This window comes from Erithacus rubecula (assembly GCF_903797595.1).
Source record: "Erithacus rubecula genome assembly, chromosome: 3".
Taxonomy (NCBI): domain Eukaryota; kingdom Metazoa; phylum Chordata; class Aves; order Passeriformes; family Muscicapidae; genus Erithacus; species Erithacus rubecula.
In genome coordinates, this window is record NC_136689.1 from 129129866 (window position 1) to 129147917 (window position 18052).

The window sequence follows — 18052 nt, forward strand, 5'->3', positions numbered from 1 at the left end:
GAACAAAAGGACACAGGATAGTTAAAATGGATTTATAAATTTTGGACTGGAATTAAGTAAAAATTCAGTGTCCTTGTAATTATTTTGGGGAAAGATATATTTCTGCAATATAGAAGTAAAACAAAGTTTTAGAGAAATCATAGCAATGGCAGGTTAGACACATCAGAAAATATGAAGGTAATGTGTGCTTACAAATGAAAAATCTTTAGATGGGTAGATTTGCTTCCCATTTAAATGGAATCATGTTTATTTTTATCTGTGGAAGATGTAAATCTCTTCCCTGGATAGGACTATGCCTTGATACCTTCATAGGCAAACACTTTCAGAAATCTAATGTTATGTAATAAAAAAACAATTGTAGCTTATCTATTACCATGAATTCTATTGTGGTGTGAAAACAGTAGTAAAAAAAAAAAAAAAATAAAAATTCTATTTATTTTCATAGAAGTTTGTAGTCAGAATTAAAAGTATGTGAAATTGAAAATAATGAAAAAGAGGATATGGTTAGAAATGGGTTGGGAAAAGCATGGTAATGATAGGACAGAGAGAAAGAGATAGTGGTCTTCTCAAGTTTCATAATATTTCCAATCCAATGTGAAGATATAGTACATTAATATTTTCATGCGTTGCTATTTTGTCTTTTTCCCTCCTTATAAAATTACCATGTGAACTTTATTCAGAGAAACAAAACAATAAAAGCTCTCTCTGGATTCTTCATTTAGTTTATCTCTTGAGACTTATGAAAAAGTTATGCAATCTACATAGTTGAATTTGAATTAGAGAGTTTATGATACTATTTACAATTTTTTATTCTGTTATTTTCTACCATTGTCTCTATTATCCTTGTCTTTGGATAAGATTTTTCATACTTTCTGTCTTTACCTATTGTGTTTTTTGCATAACATATATTAAATATAGTGTATATTATATAATTGCAGAATTAAATGTATTGCTTTAGTCTTTCCTGTATTTTCTTGCTATATTTTTGAGTAAAAATATCAGCACATACATCCAGTATACAGATGTGATTTTGTATGTATAGATTTATGCTTGAAGATAAAGAGCTATAAGAGGGAGCTACCCCATTAAAAGAATTCAGAAGTCTGGGACAGGGTCTGTAAATAGTTGTGGCTTAATGCTTTGAAAGAGTATTAAGTAATACTGATTTGATTCTATTCTATTTACTGCTATAGTGTAGTAAAATAGCCTTTTAATCTAAATCTTCTGCTAACAAATATTTGCACTCTTGCCTTTTCTTTCTACCCTTGTATATATGTATCTTTAGCATTGCAGAGTTTGAATAGTGTCAGGGGATATCTTTCCTGAGAGTTAAATGTATTTTATCAGTCTTCAGGTCTAATCACATGCAGATTAATGACATATAATTATGGAACATACAGACTCTATGGAGCACTTCTGTCTTAGAGTCTTTTTTGTGTTCTAAGGTTATGCTTATTTGATTGTGCTATTGCATATCATATTTTGTGAAGTGTCCAGAAATGAGACTTTTCAAACCTGAGCTTCTATTTCCAGTGAAAGATCTTTGGTTCTTAGGAAAAGATAAAATTGAAATTAAAAAATTTCTTGAGAGGAAAAAAAAAAAAAAAGAGTAAATAGCATATCTCTCTGTCCTCTGCTGCTTTAAGAATTCTAGTTGGGTCTGTTTGCCATGTAAAGTTTTTTGAACACTGAGTTCCTATACACTTATTTTCAATGGGCGACATTACTTACAATTAACAGCTCTGTGTCAAAGCATGATAAAAGAGATGGTACTTATTTTGGGTGGATTTCACACTTAAAGTTTTTGTTAACTTTTTATGTTTATTTATTGAGATTTTCATTTTTTTCCGAATCTGTATGCAATAGCCTCATACACATTACTCTCATACACAGAGATGAACAATTGATGCAAATAAATACTAGCTCCACAAAAAAGCAATAACTGCAAGTGAAGACTGCCTATTGATGTGATGTAAATTCAATAGAATTGGTGACATTGTTTTATTCTTGCATTTAAAAGTATTTATATCAAAACGGTGATTTTGTACATTAAAAGCTACAGAAACAGAGAATTTTCAAACTGTCATTTGAGATTTGTGGCATGGCATCTTAATCAGGAGAAAATTGATTCACTTGTCATATTCTTTTAAAATTAATCAATCTATTATTACTTTCTTCTTCACATCATTATTTGAAAGAAGTGGTGCATTAATTAATGGTGCATTACCTTTCCATAACTTCTACTAATTCTTTAATATTTCCAACAATAAATATAAGACTATTATAATGCATTTATCTCAACAGATGAGGTATCAGTTGATCAGGTATCCACAGTGAGATGGCAATTATTATCTGTTTTACCCCTCTGGCTTCTATTATAATTATTCTTCTAATATGTTTAATATGGAAAAACCTAAAAGTGAAAAATATTTGTAATTATGAATGATTTTTGATTGCCACTTTGACATGTAAATAATTTTTTTCATAACAAATACTTTGCATGAGGATTTTAAAAACTGCTATTTTTGAAACAGTGCATGTGACTGATATGCATGCAAACATTGGTCATTTGGTACTAAAGTATTCAAAGAGATCTTCCTTGCTATTCAGTTGTGTCTGTCTGGCATTACTAGAGTACCTTGCTTTATCATATCAGACATATTCCAAGTTTGGAAATAGTGTTATTCAATACCTTGAAAATTTATTTATAGAGAAGGATTTCTCTTACTGCAGTGTCTGTCTCAAAGCTGCTTGTTCTTTTGGATATTAAAAATAATAAACCAAGGATAGTGGGGTCTTGCGAGAGACTTTCTAATAACTGTTTTTGCTATTGTAGGAGTGCTCACTTCAGGGCTATATGTATGCAATATAAAATATTTTCAGAACATTTTGAATACTTTTAGCTGTGTTTTGATGGTGCTAAAAAAGATTGATTTATTTATTTAGCACTTACAGCAAATATAACTGCATTATATTAGCATGAGAGTAACATGACAGAGAGAAGTAGATCTTTCTATTTGCTTATTTGTATTTCTTCTAATGGGTTCTTTGTCCTTGCCCAGATAAAAAAAAAAAAAATTATACTCCATTATTGTTTTCTTAACATGCAAAGACATAGCAACCTTTGTCAAAACTGACAGCTGCTATGCTTTCACACTACATATACTTAATACTAATCTGTATTCATTCTGTAAGGAAATTTAATTGCCAAAAAATGCATTCTAATTATGGATGTTTCAAGCTGCTTGATTTTGCAACAATTTTTGTACAGTTGTAGCATTTGATAGTAGATTAAAATATAATCTAACACTATAATATAAAATTGTTTAAGTATAGAAGACAATGGTTATCAGATAAAATGTAATGTTGTCTTTAATTTTGTTTTATTGATTTATGTTGTTTCTTCTAATTTTGCATTTTTTTCAATGATACCATGATTTTGACTGTAAATTGTCTATAAAATTACAGATTTTTTGTGGTGTGTAAAACTTTCTGTACTTCTTTATCTAGTAACTTCAGCATTAATAATTTGTGAGCAGTGTTTTGTGACTCATTAGCAAACTGCATGTTGAAATTTGACCAAGTTTAGAGGGGTTGTTTTCCTATTTCTGATGATTTTTGGAAGAAAGCATTTGTTCTGCTAGCAACAGTGGTTAAACAGTTCTTTGTAATTTTTAATTTTCAAGATTAATTCCATACATTCTTTTGCTAGAAATAGATTTTCAGTGCGTGGCACTGTCCCTCAGATGTTTTCCATGTCTAAAATGGCAGTGTGCTTTTGAATGTGAAGTAATAAAGTAAGTAATGAGATAGTTGCTTTGGCATTTAACTTGCATGCACTTGTAGTAACTTAGATTTCTGTGAGATGAGACCAACACTGGTTCCAAAAAAGTATCCTGAATTGACTATTAATAGCTATACATTCTCTTTTCTTGTGTTCTGTATTTTGGTCTTGGTAATTTTGCCTTTGGCAGAGCATTACAATACTACAGTCCTTTCCAGAGTGTGTTATGTGGATTCTGAAATGTCTGAGCTTCTACATACTTTGCAAAAAAAAAAAAAAAAAAAAAAAAAAAAAAAAAAACTGGTTTGGGTATCTGAAGTTTGGTTCAGCATAAATTACAATGATTTAATAATTGAAAAATATAATTATAGAAGTCCCTTGAACATTAAATTGAATGTTGAGTACTTGAAAGAGAAAAATAATATTTGCATTCAAGTAGAAATCATTCAAAAAATTGAACAGTCATGAGCAAAAGTATTTATGCTAGTTAACATACCTTTTACTATCCTGCTTTTTCTTCAGCATCATTGCAAGGATTGACTTTGCTGTCAGTTATAACTTTTATTATTTCCTCAGCTCCTATACTAACTCTGTCTTTACTATTCTTTTCCGACAACAGTAGTTTAACCTCTTCTTTCTCAGCTTTCTTTTTTCTTCTAGTGTCTTTTATTTTTTTTAATTTTTTTTTCTCCACTTACTAACTCTGCTCTGCAGACTTCTCTCTAAAACAATTTTTGGCCCTTTCCCTCAGTGTCAGTTTTAACCTTCTGAATACATCCTCTCACGCCCATCTCCTTTGTCTATGTCTGTACATTACACGATGTGATCACAGAAGAAGCGGAATCATCAAGGAGAACAAACTCAGGTCTGTCTCTTCTACTGCTTTTCTCTGTGTTATTTTTTTCATTTTACCTTTTCTATAGATTTTTATCACAGCTCACCTCACATACTTTTCCCTCTCTTCCCCCTCAATATGCTGGCAAAATATTGTCAAAGTGTAAGAATTTTAGTTTAAGACACGTAATTTCTATTACCTAAAAACTATGTACTCTATAAAAAGTGATGAAAGGGAACCAATGACAAGTAGGCTATACCTTAAACTGATTTTATTTCTATCATATTATTTCTTATTTCCCATCTCAAATAATCTGAATATTAGCCTTTAAAGTTCCAGCTAAAAATTAAAACAATCTAAAATTTATTTATGCATTTGAAAACTGCTACAAAAGCTGCTACAAAAACTGTGGAAACTCTTGCATAACTAGTTCTTACTGACTCTGGGAGGATATAGTTTCAAAACTGAATAATTTCAGTAAGTTAAATTTCATGGACTAGAATTCCAAAATGAGTTTTTTGAATAAAACCTGTTTCAATTAGAAGTAGAGCTTTTAGTGAACAAAAATATTTTCTCATGCCAAAAAGTGTAAATCAAAAAGTTATGATAATATGAGGGCAAGAATTCAGAACATTGAAGGAGTTCTCAGTTATATTGTTTATGAGGCTTTTATTTCATGTTGTACATTACTTAGGGTGTCTTTCATAACAAATTTTAATCTGCCATTTTATTGAATTTTCCATGTACTTGATATTACTGGCAAAGAACTAACATCTATCAAAGAAAATGCAATATTTGTTCACACTTCCCTGCTTGTTCACTTGTGGGATGTAGAAAAACAGTAAAATTCCCCATAAACTCAGCTATAAAATTTTAAATTTTACAACTAATTTGTAAAATGTAATCAGTTCCCTGTGTCTCTGCTATTATCCCAACAAATTACACTTGGATGCCATTTAGGTTACCAAATCTGGAGAAGCTTTGAGGTACATTGACTGGTCCATTAAACTTAAGTGATATTTAGTGAAACATTTTTGTCTTTTCTATACTATGACTGGCTCCTTCAGAGCTAAGTTTTACCTTTTATACTGGTCTTGTCCTAAGTAGAGTCATAGATTACCTTCACAGAAACTTGTAGATGTTATTTGCTGTGGTTTTCACATTAAACAAATATCAAGACAGAAATTGTTAGAATTGCAGGACAAAAAAAGTTGAGTATGGTTAGGGAAGATAACTGGCAGGGTTTGAAATCCCTCTTTTGTAAATCACTACTATTATGATGTAGAAAGACTGAGTTTACTTACCTAGTGTTATTCATTGCCAGTTCCTGTGCAGTGATCCTGAATCTCTTTTATTACAAAAATGAAGTTAGGATGACCCATTTCCTATCTATTCATAATAAAAGCTGTGAACCTTTTTATTCAAAAACCTTCCTCTGAGTTATTGATTGAATCAATGCATTAAATCAAAATATGGAATCAGTCCATATCTCTCCTGATGGTAGAAGAAATCAGACTTTAAAATGGTCTGAAAAAAACATGTATTTTCATCATCTGTGTTCCTTGAACATATATAAGTAGGTAATACTGTGTATTATTAATTTTTTTTGACATTGCAATTCTACAAACCACTACTTAGCTCACAGTGTTAAGTAAATGAATTAGGCACTACAATGAATTTCATTTTCTAGCACACAAATGCAAAAGTGTGATCAGTGCTGCAGCTACAATAGTTGTTATTACTGCCCTTAAACTCAGGACTAAAATTGTTGTGTATATAGTAACATACTTCTGGATGTACATGTTTGGATGTACATCTTCCATGTTTGCCTTAGTAGCAAAATAGTTTGCACATTTCAACACAAGTCGCTTAGAGCACAAGGGTGACATTTCAAAGACATACATTAAAATAAAGTGTTTTACCATTGTTTTAGAATTTGCTTTAAGAAGTGTGAATCTAGGATTATCACTTTACAGGTTTTCTTAGGAAATGGTTTTCATATAGTTTATTTATCATGGTTTATTTTCCATGCTACCAAACATTCAAGTATTCCAGATGATTAGCTATTGATTTTAGGTGTTAGACCAAGAAGCCTTGTGAAAGCTAAGTATTTGAATATGTTTCAATTGTATTGATAGAAAAATGTTGCAATTTACTCTCTCTGGCTATTATAATCTATTATTGTAAAAAATAAAATTTTATTACTTGAAAAAAATATAGATTTTTTTTATTGAAAAGTTTTATGAAAGTGTGTACAGAGCTTTTGCTGTATATTTCAAGCACAAAAGCAAGTTTGGAAACATAAGAAGTAAAAGTATTTTAATATGAATTTTATTATTTGACAGCAGTAGAACTTGATAGCATCCTTAATGATTAAACCCTGTTTTTTATTGGGTGAAAGAGGAGCTTTGTGATGCAGGGTTTTCACAAACCTGTTTTGAGATGCTGGATTTTTTTATTTTTTAAAATAATATGTTTCATAGATTTAGATATTGTGAAGACTACTGGGGAGGTGTGTGCCTGTTCACATCCCCATGTATTCACAAAGAATAATTCCATTCAGGAGAAATGGAAGTGAGCCCTTGTCTGCCCAAGAGCCTTAGTGAGAAACACACATCTTTATTCTTGTTTGTAAGATGGTTCAGACCAACCATTATCATCATTCCAGAAATTACTGGCAGTTCCATGTAATTCTTACTGTGCTCTTCAAACATATGAAATACAGAGAACATTCTTCAGAATTCCAAAAATGAATCTAGCTGATTCAAGTAACTGCCAAAAAAATGATCATCAGAACATTGGAAAGGCAGATCCATGCCAATGCACAGGCAGTCAGTGCTCATACACCAGAAATAGTGCTGGGTAATTAATTCTAGGCTGATTCCAGGATGAGAAGGGATGGCACAGTGATGCCCAGGCATTCTAAACTTTCTAAGGTGGATGGAAGTTAAAACATAGCAGGGACTGTTCCATTTCTAAAAGGCCATGAAAAGCAGATATTGAAGATCTTTTTTGAAACCTCTGGTGTAGAACTGTCATGTTAAGAGCACACAAAGGCTTGATTTTTTTGTTAACTTTCAGAGGAGAAATTCAAATAGACAAGGGCTTTGAAATACCATTTTTTCTGTGCTTTATTATGAAGTTTCTTTGTTATGACATGATTGATGGAAATGAAGTCCACAGAAACCAACAAAGCCTACTGAGGGTGAGTGACCAAATTGGAAGAGCTCATAGATCTGGACAGTGGAGGGCTAAACAGTGAAAGGGTGTGGGAAATTTACTGTGGGAGAAAATAAGGACAAAATAAATGGTACAATTCAGAGTGTTTAAGAAAACAACTGCAGTAGAAGACAAGGAGCACAGGTCTTTTTAATTCATTCTTGTCTTACAGAATCATGAGAAGTTTTTCAAGTCTTCCAAGACTGAATCTGCTGTGATGTACTTGCCCTTTATAAACAGAACATCACACCCCTCTGCTTTTGAGTTATTATAGTCAGTGTTCTGTGACACACTTTCCTTTAAAAAGCAGGATGATGCCTTGTTCTGTTTCCATTTTCCTTACGTTGAAAAAATATCTCTGAGTAGAATTTGTAACATTTTAGCACAAATATGATTAAATTGCTTGTGCATCTCTGATCATTACTGTGATACTTAATTTGATAGATTTGATTAAAATTTGATGCCTTAGACTATGAAAGAGACATTTACAACACCTAAATCTGTATTTCACCAACAAAACCCAAAGGGTAAACTCCAAATTCAGTGTAATTTTATAAACTCTGAATTCAGTCTATAGGTACTTAGAATAGTAATAGATGTATCATACTGGATGGTCAGGAGGCTCTTTGTCCTTGTTTTTTATCTGGTTTAGAATTAAATCCAGAAACCAAAGACTTCTGAAGTAGCCATCTGTACTAAACCACAAAAATAAAGGCTGACGATCAGTCTGCTGAAGCTAAAATAGTAAAACCATCAGATTATGTAACTTAAAATGACAGCATAACTTTGCAAAATGTTTGGTGGTTTAATTTGTAACTATTCTGAGTTCTAAATGCAGGTGATGATTTTGTGGTTTTTGGTTAAACCTTTGACCATCTTTGTAGTTAATGAGATGCTAATGAAGAGGTCTTGCATTCTTCGGATGGATGAAGAATCTCTGTTAGTACCTGTTACCTTTTCTGAAAGCAGAGGTGTAATTATTATCAAATGCTTATGCCTAAGATTGGAAGAGGCTGTATCAGAATGTGAAATTTTCCGTGGCTATGCTGTGGAGTGTAGCAGTGGTGGGAACTCTGAGAAGCATGCTTGGCAAACAGGATGTTGGAAAGCTTCATAATAAGACTGTACTCAGGTTTTCTTGAAAATAATACAGAGTTTATTGTGTGGCTGATCTGAATGGGTTTTTATGAGTACAGAATATAAGGGCCTACTAACCAGTCATATATTTTTCTTTTACACTTTCAAAATCCTTTTCATGTCGTTTATATAGGGAGAATGTGCCAGAATTCTTGGGAGAAGCTAAATGGGATATTTTAGCTAATATATGACTTACCACTTCTTTCTTCCATGCTTTTTCCATGTAGGCCTCAGTATTTTATGAAAACCACCAATGTGTGTGTATACCTTTGTATGAGGCAGCACAGAAAAACATCACTGACTACCCCACAAAAATCACCTTGGAAAAGGATCTAGGCAGTATAAAAAAAGAGCTAGCCACAGCCTCAATCATCATTTTAATAAATATTCAAAATAGAACTTTCCAGCTTACTTCAAAAGATCTTTGTCCTTTACCATCTGCACTGATCTACACCTACTGATGGAGACCTTGGCTGACCCTGTCAATTTATAAACTCAGGATTGCAGAGATTCTTTAACTTCCCTGTTTAGATCACCACACCATTTTATTGAATTCTTTTACTAAACAGTGCCATGTATTCTGCAAGTAATTCAAAGGAACATTGTTAACATGCTTTTAGCATTGTGATAAAAATTTATTTAAGTGGTGAGATATGTCCCCCGGGTTTTAGTCATTCTTTAGTGTGTCAAGCTTGAAACCAACAAGAAAGAAAAAATAAAAAAAGCCATCAAGCAATCCTCAAATAGAAAACAGGAATGTGAAGCCATGTTCCCTGCTAGGGAGCTGGCTGGCTGAAATAATCTATTGAACACACCCTTTTAAGGACAATAATTGACACTTCAGTCACATTTAAAAAGTAACATTAAATATCAAGAATATATAAGTAGTATTAAGTTAAAGAACACTTCGGCAACCATTATTTTTTCTTTTTGTTCAGGCTGTGATGTGGATCACAGTCTTGGAAAAACTTGTTTGCTGCGACAGTACCTTTTTTATATTTGCCACAAATTGGACATAAAGGCCTGGAGTGATTTTCAGTAACCATTTATATCTGATATCTTGCTATACCTATAGCAATTATGCAGTTATATTTTTCACACAGTTGAAAGCTAGAATGACAAAATTTAGAACTAATTCCTTAGAGGTAGAATGCTCAGCCAACAGGAGGAAATGTAATCCTTTGAGTACAAGACCTTTAACTGGTAAATTTTGATGTTCAAAGCAAATACTTCTGTGTTACTGTAAGGGATTACAGAGCAGTGAATGGACACAATAACATGGCATTCTCTTGCATGGTGCAAGAAAGAACAGTTTACTGAAGAAAGCCATGGCTTTAAATAAGAGAGTGTGTGAAAAACGAAATAGAAAAGATTTATTGGTCAGAGAAGGAGACACTTCTTGTCCTAGGCTTTCTTACAGATCCAACAGGTGTTGATCTTTTGTTATAATTCTCTTATGTTTACATTAGCGAAAGGTCTCTAGCTTGGGAAGAAGCCCTAGCTGAGCCTGAGAAAGTTTTAGATTGGAAAAATCCCAGATTTTCTCTGGGCTTGTAACAGCCACACTTCCACATTTTATGTTTTACTTTTGGAGACAATCTCCTTTCCTTTCCCTTATTTGATAATAGTGCTGTGAAGATGGTGCAGGGGCTCGAGTAGAAGCCATACAAGAGATGACTGGGGTGACTTTGTTCAGCATGGAGGAGACAGAGGGGAGACCCCACTGCAGTCACAGCTTCCTTGTGAAGGGGAGAGGAGGGGCAGGCACTGACCCCTGCTCTGTGGCAGGGTCAGGAAATGGCCTGAGGTTCTGTCAGGGGAGGTTTAGGATGGATATCAGAAGAAGGTTCTTCACCCAGGGGGTGGCTGGGCACAGGAGCAGCTCCCCAGGGCTGACAGCACCAAGCAACTCATGGGGCTGTCCTGTAAAGGGCCAGGAGCTGGACTCAGTGATCCTTATGGGTCCCTTGCAGCTCATAATAGTCTATCATTTTGTGACATTGTTTTAGGGACTTTTTTTTCTGAATAAAATTGATTTTCCTACATTCTCGTGAAGAGCATTTCAAGAGAAATCTCTAGTAAGAAATTCAGCTAACATTTTAAAAAATACTTACCCAAGTTTAGGGTACTACATGTATATTCAATTTTAAAAATAAAATGTTATTTAATAATTTAGACTACCTTGAGAAATCACTCAATTTTCAATAAAGTACATAAGTAGACAAGTTAATTTATCCACTGTATAAATAGAATTCCTAGTCATATTGCTGATATTAAGTGTCTGCAAATATTAAAAATAGAAGGATAAAACCTTTTATGTCATTGTCTTGTCTTATGCCTAAACTCAGAAACAAACAAGGAGTTCTACATCTGTCTCTTGCAAGCTGCGACTGTTTTTTCATTCAAAGAAGTCAAGATTTATTTTAGGTCTCTGTTCAGTTTATGCAAATCTCATTCACCTGGATCCCAGGTGAGAGAGAAGAGAAAGGTTGAGACAGACCCAGGATCTAACCTTAAGTTTGGAGCAGTCAGCTGTGAGAGAAGAGAGAAATCCTGGGAAGAAGAATATACAGCCCAGAACCTCCCAGTTGTAACCTTCAGACTGCAGTCAGGCTGCCCCTTATCTTCACCAAGAAGCCAGCAAGTTTGAGCAATTGTTCAATGCTGCCATCAGTATCCATGACTAGGGAGAAATCTGCTACCCTGATGCTTCTGTGGAACTGTTATTCTGTTCTCTCATGTACAGAGATGGACATGTTCTGTTCCAAGGAACTTGGAGTCCCAGTTACATGAGACTTCTTGGTGTGACATGGGTGAAGTCTGATGGGGCCCTGGCACCTCCAGGTACCCATCAAAAGAGCAAAGTTAATTGTGCTAATGCATTTCCAGGAAAGTCAAGGCCATTTTAGATCATTTTTAGCTCTTGACAAGTCTGCTCTTGAATGTGGCTCTTATTAAGAATTTTTTTATATTTATTTTATCTTCCAGATAAATTTTAGATTATTAGATTTCTCTCATCAGATATATTAGGACCAGTTAGAAAGAACAGGGAGTTAGATCATGGGAGCATGGCTCTATCTGCTATTAAATAAAATGTCCGTGGTCATTATAATAGCAATGTTTCCTGGGATGGTAGAAGAAGGTTTTGAGAGAGTATATTTCAGCATTTCAATCTCTCTATGTCTATAGTTCATCTCTATATTTCATCAATATACTTAAATATATCTGTGTTCTGATTAAGCAGAAAACATACAATTATTTTCTGAATTGTGCAGAAATGTCTCCTTCATGAAAGCAGTGATTTATCTTTTCCAAAGTACATAGATCTGAAAAAAATTAGTTATCGAACTGAGATCATTACACCACAGGACACAATATATACTTTTCACTTTGTAAACCAAGGTTAAATCAAGTAATGCAGAAAAACACTGACTGATGCAATGATACTAGTCATATATTAAAAAAATTCAGATGAAGATTTTTTGAGGAATGACTGGTGACTTTGTCATCTCATATTTTTCAGTTTGAGACATTTTAAAATAATCTCATAGTGATTGATGGGTTTATAGCAGTTCAAGACGTTAAGGTTCCTTAGAGATTTCTTGTTTTGAACACATTACAAACAAAAACATTAATTAGTTTAGTATTGATACTTTAGTATGAACATCCTGAACCTGCTCTGAATTCTTTTAGAGGTGATGACAAGATCAATACCAGCAGTGAAGATCTTTGCTGCTGTGAAGTTAATATTGTGTTACTTGGTAAAGGGATAATCCAATTTTGTTCTACTGCTTCCACCCAAGTGAAATCTTGCTCAATTCAATCCTCTGTCCTTTCTAGTACTTCTTCAGACAACTCTTCCCAATACATCTGAAACCTCAGTTGTAAGAGTAGGATCCACTGTGTTGACCTTTCTACTAAAAATCTAAATAATATATCTATTGGAGAGATTTGTCACAGCACTTCAATTGCACTTTTAAATTTCAAGATTTGAATATACTTTTGTGTTTGCTAATACTATGATATCAATTTCTACAATACCATTTGGAAATATTTTTCTATGTACTTTTTATACCTAGAACAAGAATGAGTGAAAGTTGGACAGGTTTCAAGGAACTTTATTTTGACAATGTATTTATTTAATGATTCATGTTTGAAAGACATCCACACATAAGCATGAATGGACTTCTAGGCCTATTAAAAATTAATTCCACTATATGTTAATAAGATTTCTGTATTAAGATAATATTCAAGCAAAATAAAGATTTCTTTTCACCATGCATGTGGACCAACTTAGAAATGTCATTATTCTCTCTGAGCTCAAGCTCAAGGGTGTTTTAATGACTAATTCACTTTCCTCTATTGTTCATTATGTTGGATTAGTGGTATTGCTATCAAATTGCTTTCTGTTTTGGAAAGTAATGTGACAGTAGAAGACATTGTATTTGTAGATTTTATACTGGTAGCACCAATTTAAAATGAAAAGAAAAATAAAAAAGTTTGAAAGGTTGAAAAGCAAACAAAACTGTCAATCTCTGCTATTTTCCTAGCACTATCCACAGCCCACATAGATAGTAAAGCCAGGCTGCCCAAAGGCCAGCTCAGAATAACAAAAAAACCTCATTTAGAGATGGTACAGAGTATGGGGCAGGAGAGGTCAGGGAATGGGAGAAGTTCCAAGAACTGATCCAATACCCACTGATTTCTGAAAGTGTAGGTTTATGACCTGCCACATCTGTTTCCCATTAATTTGCCCAATAGTTCCACTAGAAATTGCAAGCAGAACAATAATCTTGATCCTACACATGATAGGAAACCAGATCCTGTTGAAGTGCAGCATATTATTTATGGTCTCTGCAGGAACACATTTTTCCTTCTTATGAGTCTACCTTGCTTGAGTATGATTTCTCTCTGAGCTTGACTTAATCCCCTGCTTTGATACCCATCTACAAAATGGTATTTTCTTAAAACACAACTGCTGTGTTTTCCTCTTCGGTCTATGCACTGTATATTAGATCAAAATATTTGAGCAATTTTCAATAACCAATAACTCTGGAAAAATATTTTGATCTAGTAATGCATACTATTTTTGGTGTGTAGCTTGGGGCCTGTTGCTCCATATTCATGGGATTATTTTAATTTAATTTAGTACAATTTTGGAAAGGAATCTCTTTCAAAGTTAATGTATTTCTAATTAAAGTAAATTTAATTTGACTTAAAATTCGTTCACATTATTTACCAAAACTGGATTTCAGATTATTTATGGGCTGCCAAATTATTTGATAGGGATCCAATGTATTTTCATTTCTTTGTGACAGATGAATGCCCTGAGCCATTTGCAACCTTTGATATATATTCAGAGTATTTGCTGGCATCAGTCAGCTGAGTTTATGTGCATGAACTGGGTTCTGAGTATTGATTTTAGTGTCTTTTGTTCTTCATAATTTTTAACTCTAAGACAAGTTACAGCAATATCATTATTAAACCTTTTAACCTGTAGAAGCTATGAGAATTGATTAAACCAATGAAGATTTAAAGGAATTGCCAAAACTCATTCTGACACATTCAATTTTTATGCCTGAACCATTAGACTGTATCTCATGTGTGCACTGCATAAAATCCACAGCACAAGCAAATTTTTTTTACTTCTGTTTTTGTGTCATCCAGATTGAGAAAACTGTTAAGTAATTCTACCTGACTCCTGCCTTGCTCTCTCTTTCTTGAGTGTGTTAATGATTCTGGAAATGCACAAAATATCCATGTGTTCACTTCTGTAAATGTTCAATAAGAGCACACAAATATATACACTAGCATGCAGTGATTATGCCTCTAGATTTAGAGCATCATACTTGGTTGGTTGACTAAATTCTTCAAGTTATGTTGATTTAGTGAGTTTTGTTAATATGTTCCTTTTTAATGCATTTTTATATTACTTTTATTATTATTTCTGGATTTTTTTTTCTCTCCCCCTCTTTTTGCTTTACATATTGCTTTCATTTGTTTGTAGAAGAAAAGAAAACAGATCCAGAGAATGGGGATACAGGTAGGGTGACTTATTAAAAATATTTTTGTGTGTTTCCATTAAATTCTTTGGCTTGTTATGTTTAAGCAAATTTGTAGCAAAGAGTTGGAGTGCAATTTTGATGTATTTTGTAGATTTCAAAATAGACACTAGGAAATAGAACCTGAGAAAGGGCTTTCCCAATTTCCTTTGCTATTTTAAGGGTGTCAAATAAGGGTGAGAAATGGTAAGAAAGAGACCAAAATCAGCTAAATGCAGATGTCATATGCCTTAAGACCTCTGTTCTGTCCTCTCCTCTGCAGACACAGAGTGTGCTCACCTTCCCATGTCTTTCTGCTCTATTACAATTTCCAAAATATCAGTGTTACTTTAGTCCCCTCTCATGAGTTTTTTCCCCATGCCTTAGTGGCTGTTCTTCCCAAATTTTCTACCTGTTTTGTCCATATGTATTCTGAACTAAATCTATTTTAATATTATAAGGGAAACTCCACTCTTCTTCCATACCTTTAACTCTGTGCCACAGAAGCCTCACTGTACAGCAAACTCCTCTTACAAACTCAGATCCTGGTACAGGATCTCTATCATCACCTAGGAACTAGAATGGTTTAATAAGTCCCACTGGAGAAGACAGTGAAAGAAAGAATGAAAGAACAGAGGTTCCAGGCAGTTTTATTTTGATTTTTAAGCAGATAGGTTTGCCTTAGGCTGAGCTGGATAAGGCCAGTTTCTTGTCACTTTTGTCTCTGGTGTGGATCACAGGCTATCAGCTGCAGGGTCTTACCCTAGAGAGTAGCCAGCCTTTGACCTGAAGAGCAAATAACATTCTTTAGCTCTAGGCTGAATTCTATGATTTCTTATCTTCTTGTAAAACTGTGACTCAGTGAGCAGCTGAGGGGTTAGGAAAAGTTAGATATTAACCAAATCACTGATTACAGCCCTTCACTTTAGTGGTGATGTAGCTGAATCTTATCTTATTTTGTTTTAGCTTATTTCAAGTTAAAACATGAAGATAATGGTTTTTACTTGAAGCTGAAGTAGTGATTTTAGTACCTGTCCTGAGTCTTATTGCAGGAGAGGAATTATACAGCCACCACCTAGACCATGGTAGGAATTATTTGAATCTTACTTCAACAGGGCTTGTCCCTAGCTTCTACTTCAGTAAAAAAATCAAGCAGAGTCCTTTTTTTTGCTATGTTTAATAGGCAATAGTAGTTACAGCTCAAGCTGATTGCCTCTTAATTGGGGGCCTGCCTGTTGCTTGTTTCTGGATTTTATAGTCTCTATAGGTGGCTTCTTTTTCTGATTGCACTGCTGCTCATCCAATCCTGTTTGCAGCAGGGGTCTTATCTTCTGATTTACTCCCACAGCCTCCAGGAGCCCTTTTGTTTGTGTCTTAAGAAATTTACCTACTTTTGTTTCAAAATATCCTATAGTTAAAGTTGAAATTATAGTTCATTGTCTAGTGGTTATATTTCCATAGATAAAAATGGGTTGAATTAATGTGGCCTAAGGTTTACTGTAGTCACTAGAGCTAAGCTCTGGCACAAGAGTCTCTCACTGCAGTCCTTGTGGATCTGAGTGATTACAGGGCTGCCCTGCACAGTACTTCTGTGCCTTGCTCTGCATTTCAGGAGTCTTTCCTCTGCAGTTTTATTGCTTTCTCTCAGCAGATTCTCTTCTGAAAATATGGGCAATGGCTGATAAGGAATCAGCAGTTGCATCTCTGCCAGCCTGGAATTGTTCATGCCCATGAAAACCCCACTGAACCAACCTGCAGACCATGGCTTTTTAATGTTAGACAGTTCAAAATAATCAAAACTCCACAATGTTGCCTACAGGGCAATGATCCTAGTTATGTCTGGTGAGCAGCACCAGGCTTTGTTCTTCCATTCAGTCTTAATTTTTTGTGTTCATATGGCTGGAATTTGAGTGTCTCACTGGGTATTTCCATTGGAGGCACAACTACTGTTTATAAGCAAAATTCTGGAAGGATTTTCAAGCAGAAATGAACTAATTTTACCTGCCCAAAATTTGATACATTGATACACTTTGATACATTTGTTGTCCTGGTTTGAAGGACAGGTATCTGCCAATAAAAGGCAGAAGCTTTTCTTTGAAATGGAGAATGTAAACCCTCTCCCTCCAAATTATTATAATTTTGAAATTAAGGGGCTTTCAGGCAAAGATATGGGAATTAGGAATAAGAGTTCTTTACTAGGAAAATTAAAATAGAAATGCAGTATTACAAAGAACAATCCCAACCCTGACAGAGCCAGAATACAACCTGACACCCTGTCAGTCAGTCAGGGTGTTGGTAGCAGTCCCATTAAATGGTGGCTGCAGTTCCCCTGCAGTGGCAGATGTGGTTCAGCTGGAGCAGTGCTCCTGTAGAAGGTGCAGTTTTCCTCTGAAGGTCCAGGGATGATGTGGAGAGGTTCAGTTTTCCTCTGGAATCCAGTGGAAAGAAGGTAACTTGCTGTCCAAAATCTCAGTTTTATCTAGGTAGGAAAGGCTTGGCTCCTCCCCTGGCTGCAGCATCTCCCACGGGATGATGTAATTTTATCAGTCACACAGTGGGACTGAATGGGCCAGCAGCAGATGATATTTTCCTGGAGGGAGGATGGGTTGTGGGAAAGATAAAGATGATTGCCCCAGCTGGTTTAAAGATGGCCCATTAGCAGATAATAGGTGCCTTGGAGATAAGGAAATCATTACCCCACCCAGCTTCAACAGATTTCTGGCCACACTTTATATTGCAACTTAAGACAATTGTGGCAGTACTTCATCATATCAGAAGCAGCTTTAAGTTTTCTTGTGCCAGTCTCTATATTCCTAAAAAAGGGTTGTACTGGGCTCCAGCTCAGGATCTAATAACACTGGGGCTCAGTCAGCCCTTGAGTGATCCAGGTTTGTGAAACCTTATCCTCCTACATTTTAACCACTGTTGATAACTGATGGTTAGATTCAGGTTAGTTCTGGTTTGTTGACACATGCTCCATGAACAGCTCCTGACTGCAGTGGAGTCCTTAGGGCAGGACCAGTGCTCCACCCTGGC

General features: G+C 34.6%; 1 protein-coding gene across 4 annotated transcripts in view; it reads left to right on the forward strand.

Moving 5' to 3' along the window:
- RIMS2 (regulating synaptic membrane exocytosis 2) overlaps positions 1–18052 on the forward strand; it is a gene marked incomplete at its 5' end in the record, with an annotated part of 445281 nt that overhangs the window by 334439 nt on the left and 92790 nt on the right. Inside the window, 2 exons of one of the 4 annotated variants that reach the window (XM_079301387.1) lie at positions 4617–4649; positions 14983–15018. The exons of 2 other annotated variants lie outside the window; for them this stretch is intronic. In XM_079301387.1, the coding sequence (XP_079157513.1) occupies positions 4617–4649; positions 14983–15018 (69 nt within the window). Of the gene's footprint in view, positions 1–4616; positions 4650–14982; positions 15019–18052 lie in introns of those variants that run through there. One more of the 4 variants, XM_079301385.1, reaches the window with a different exon arrangement.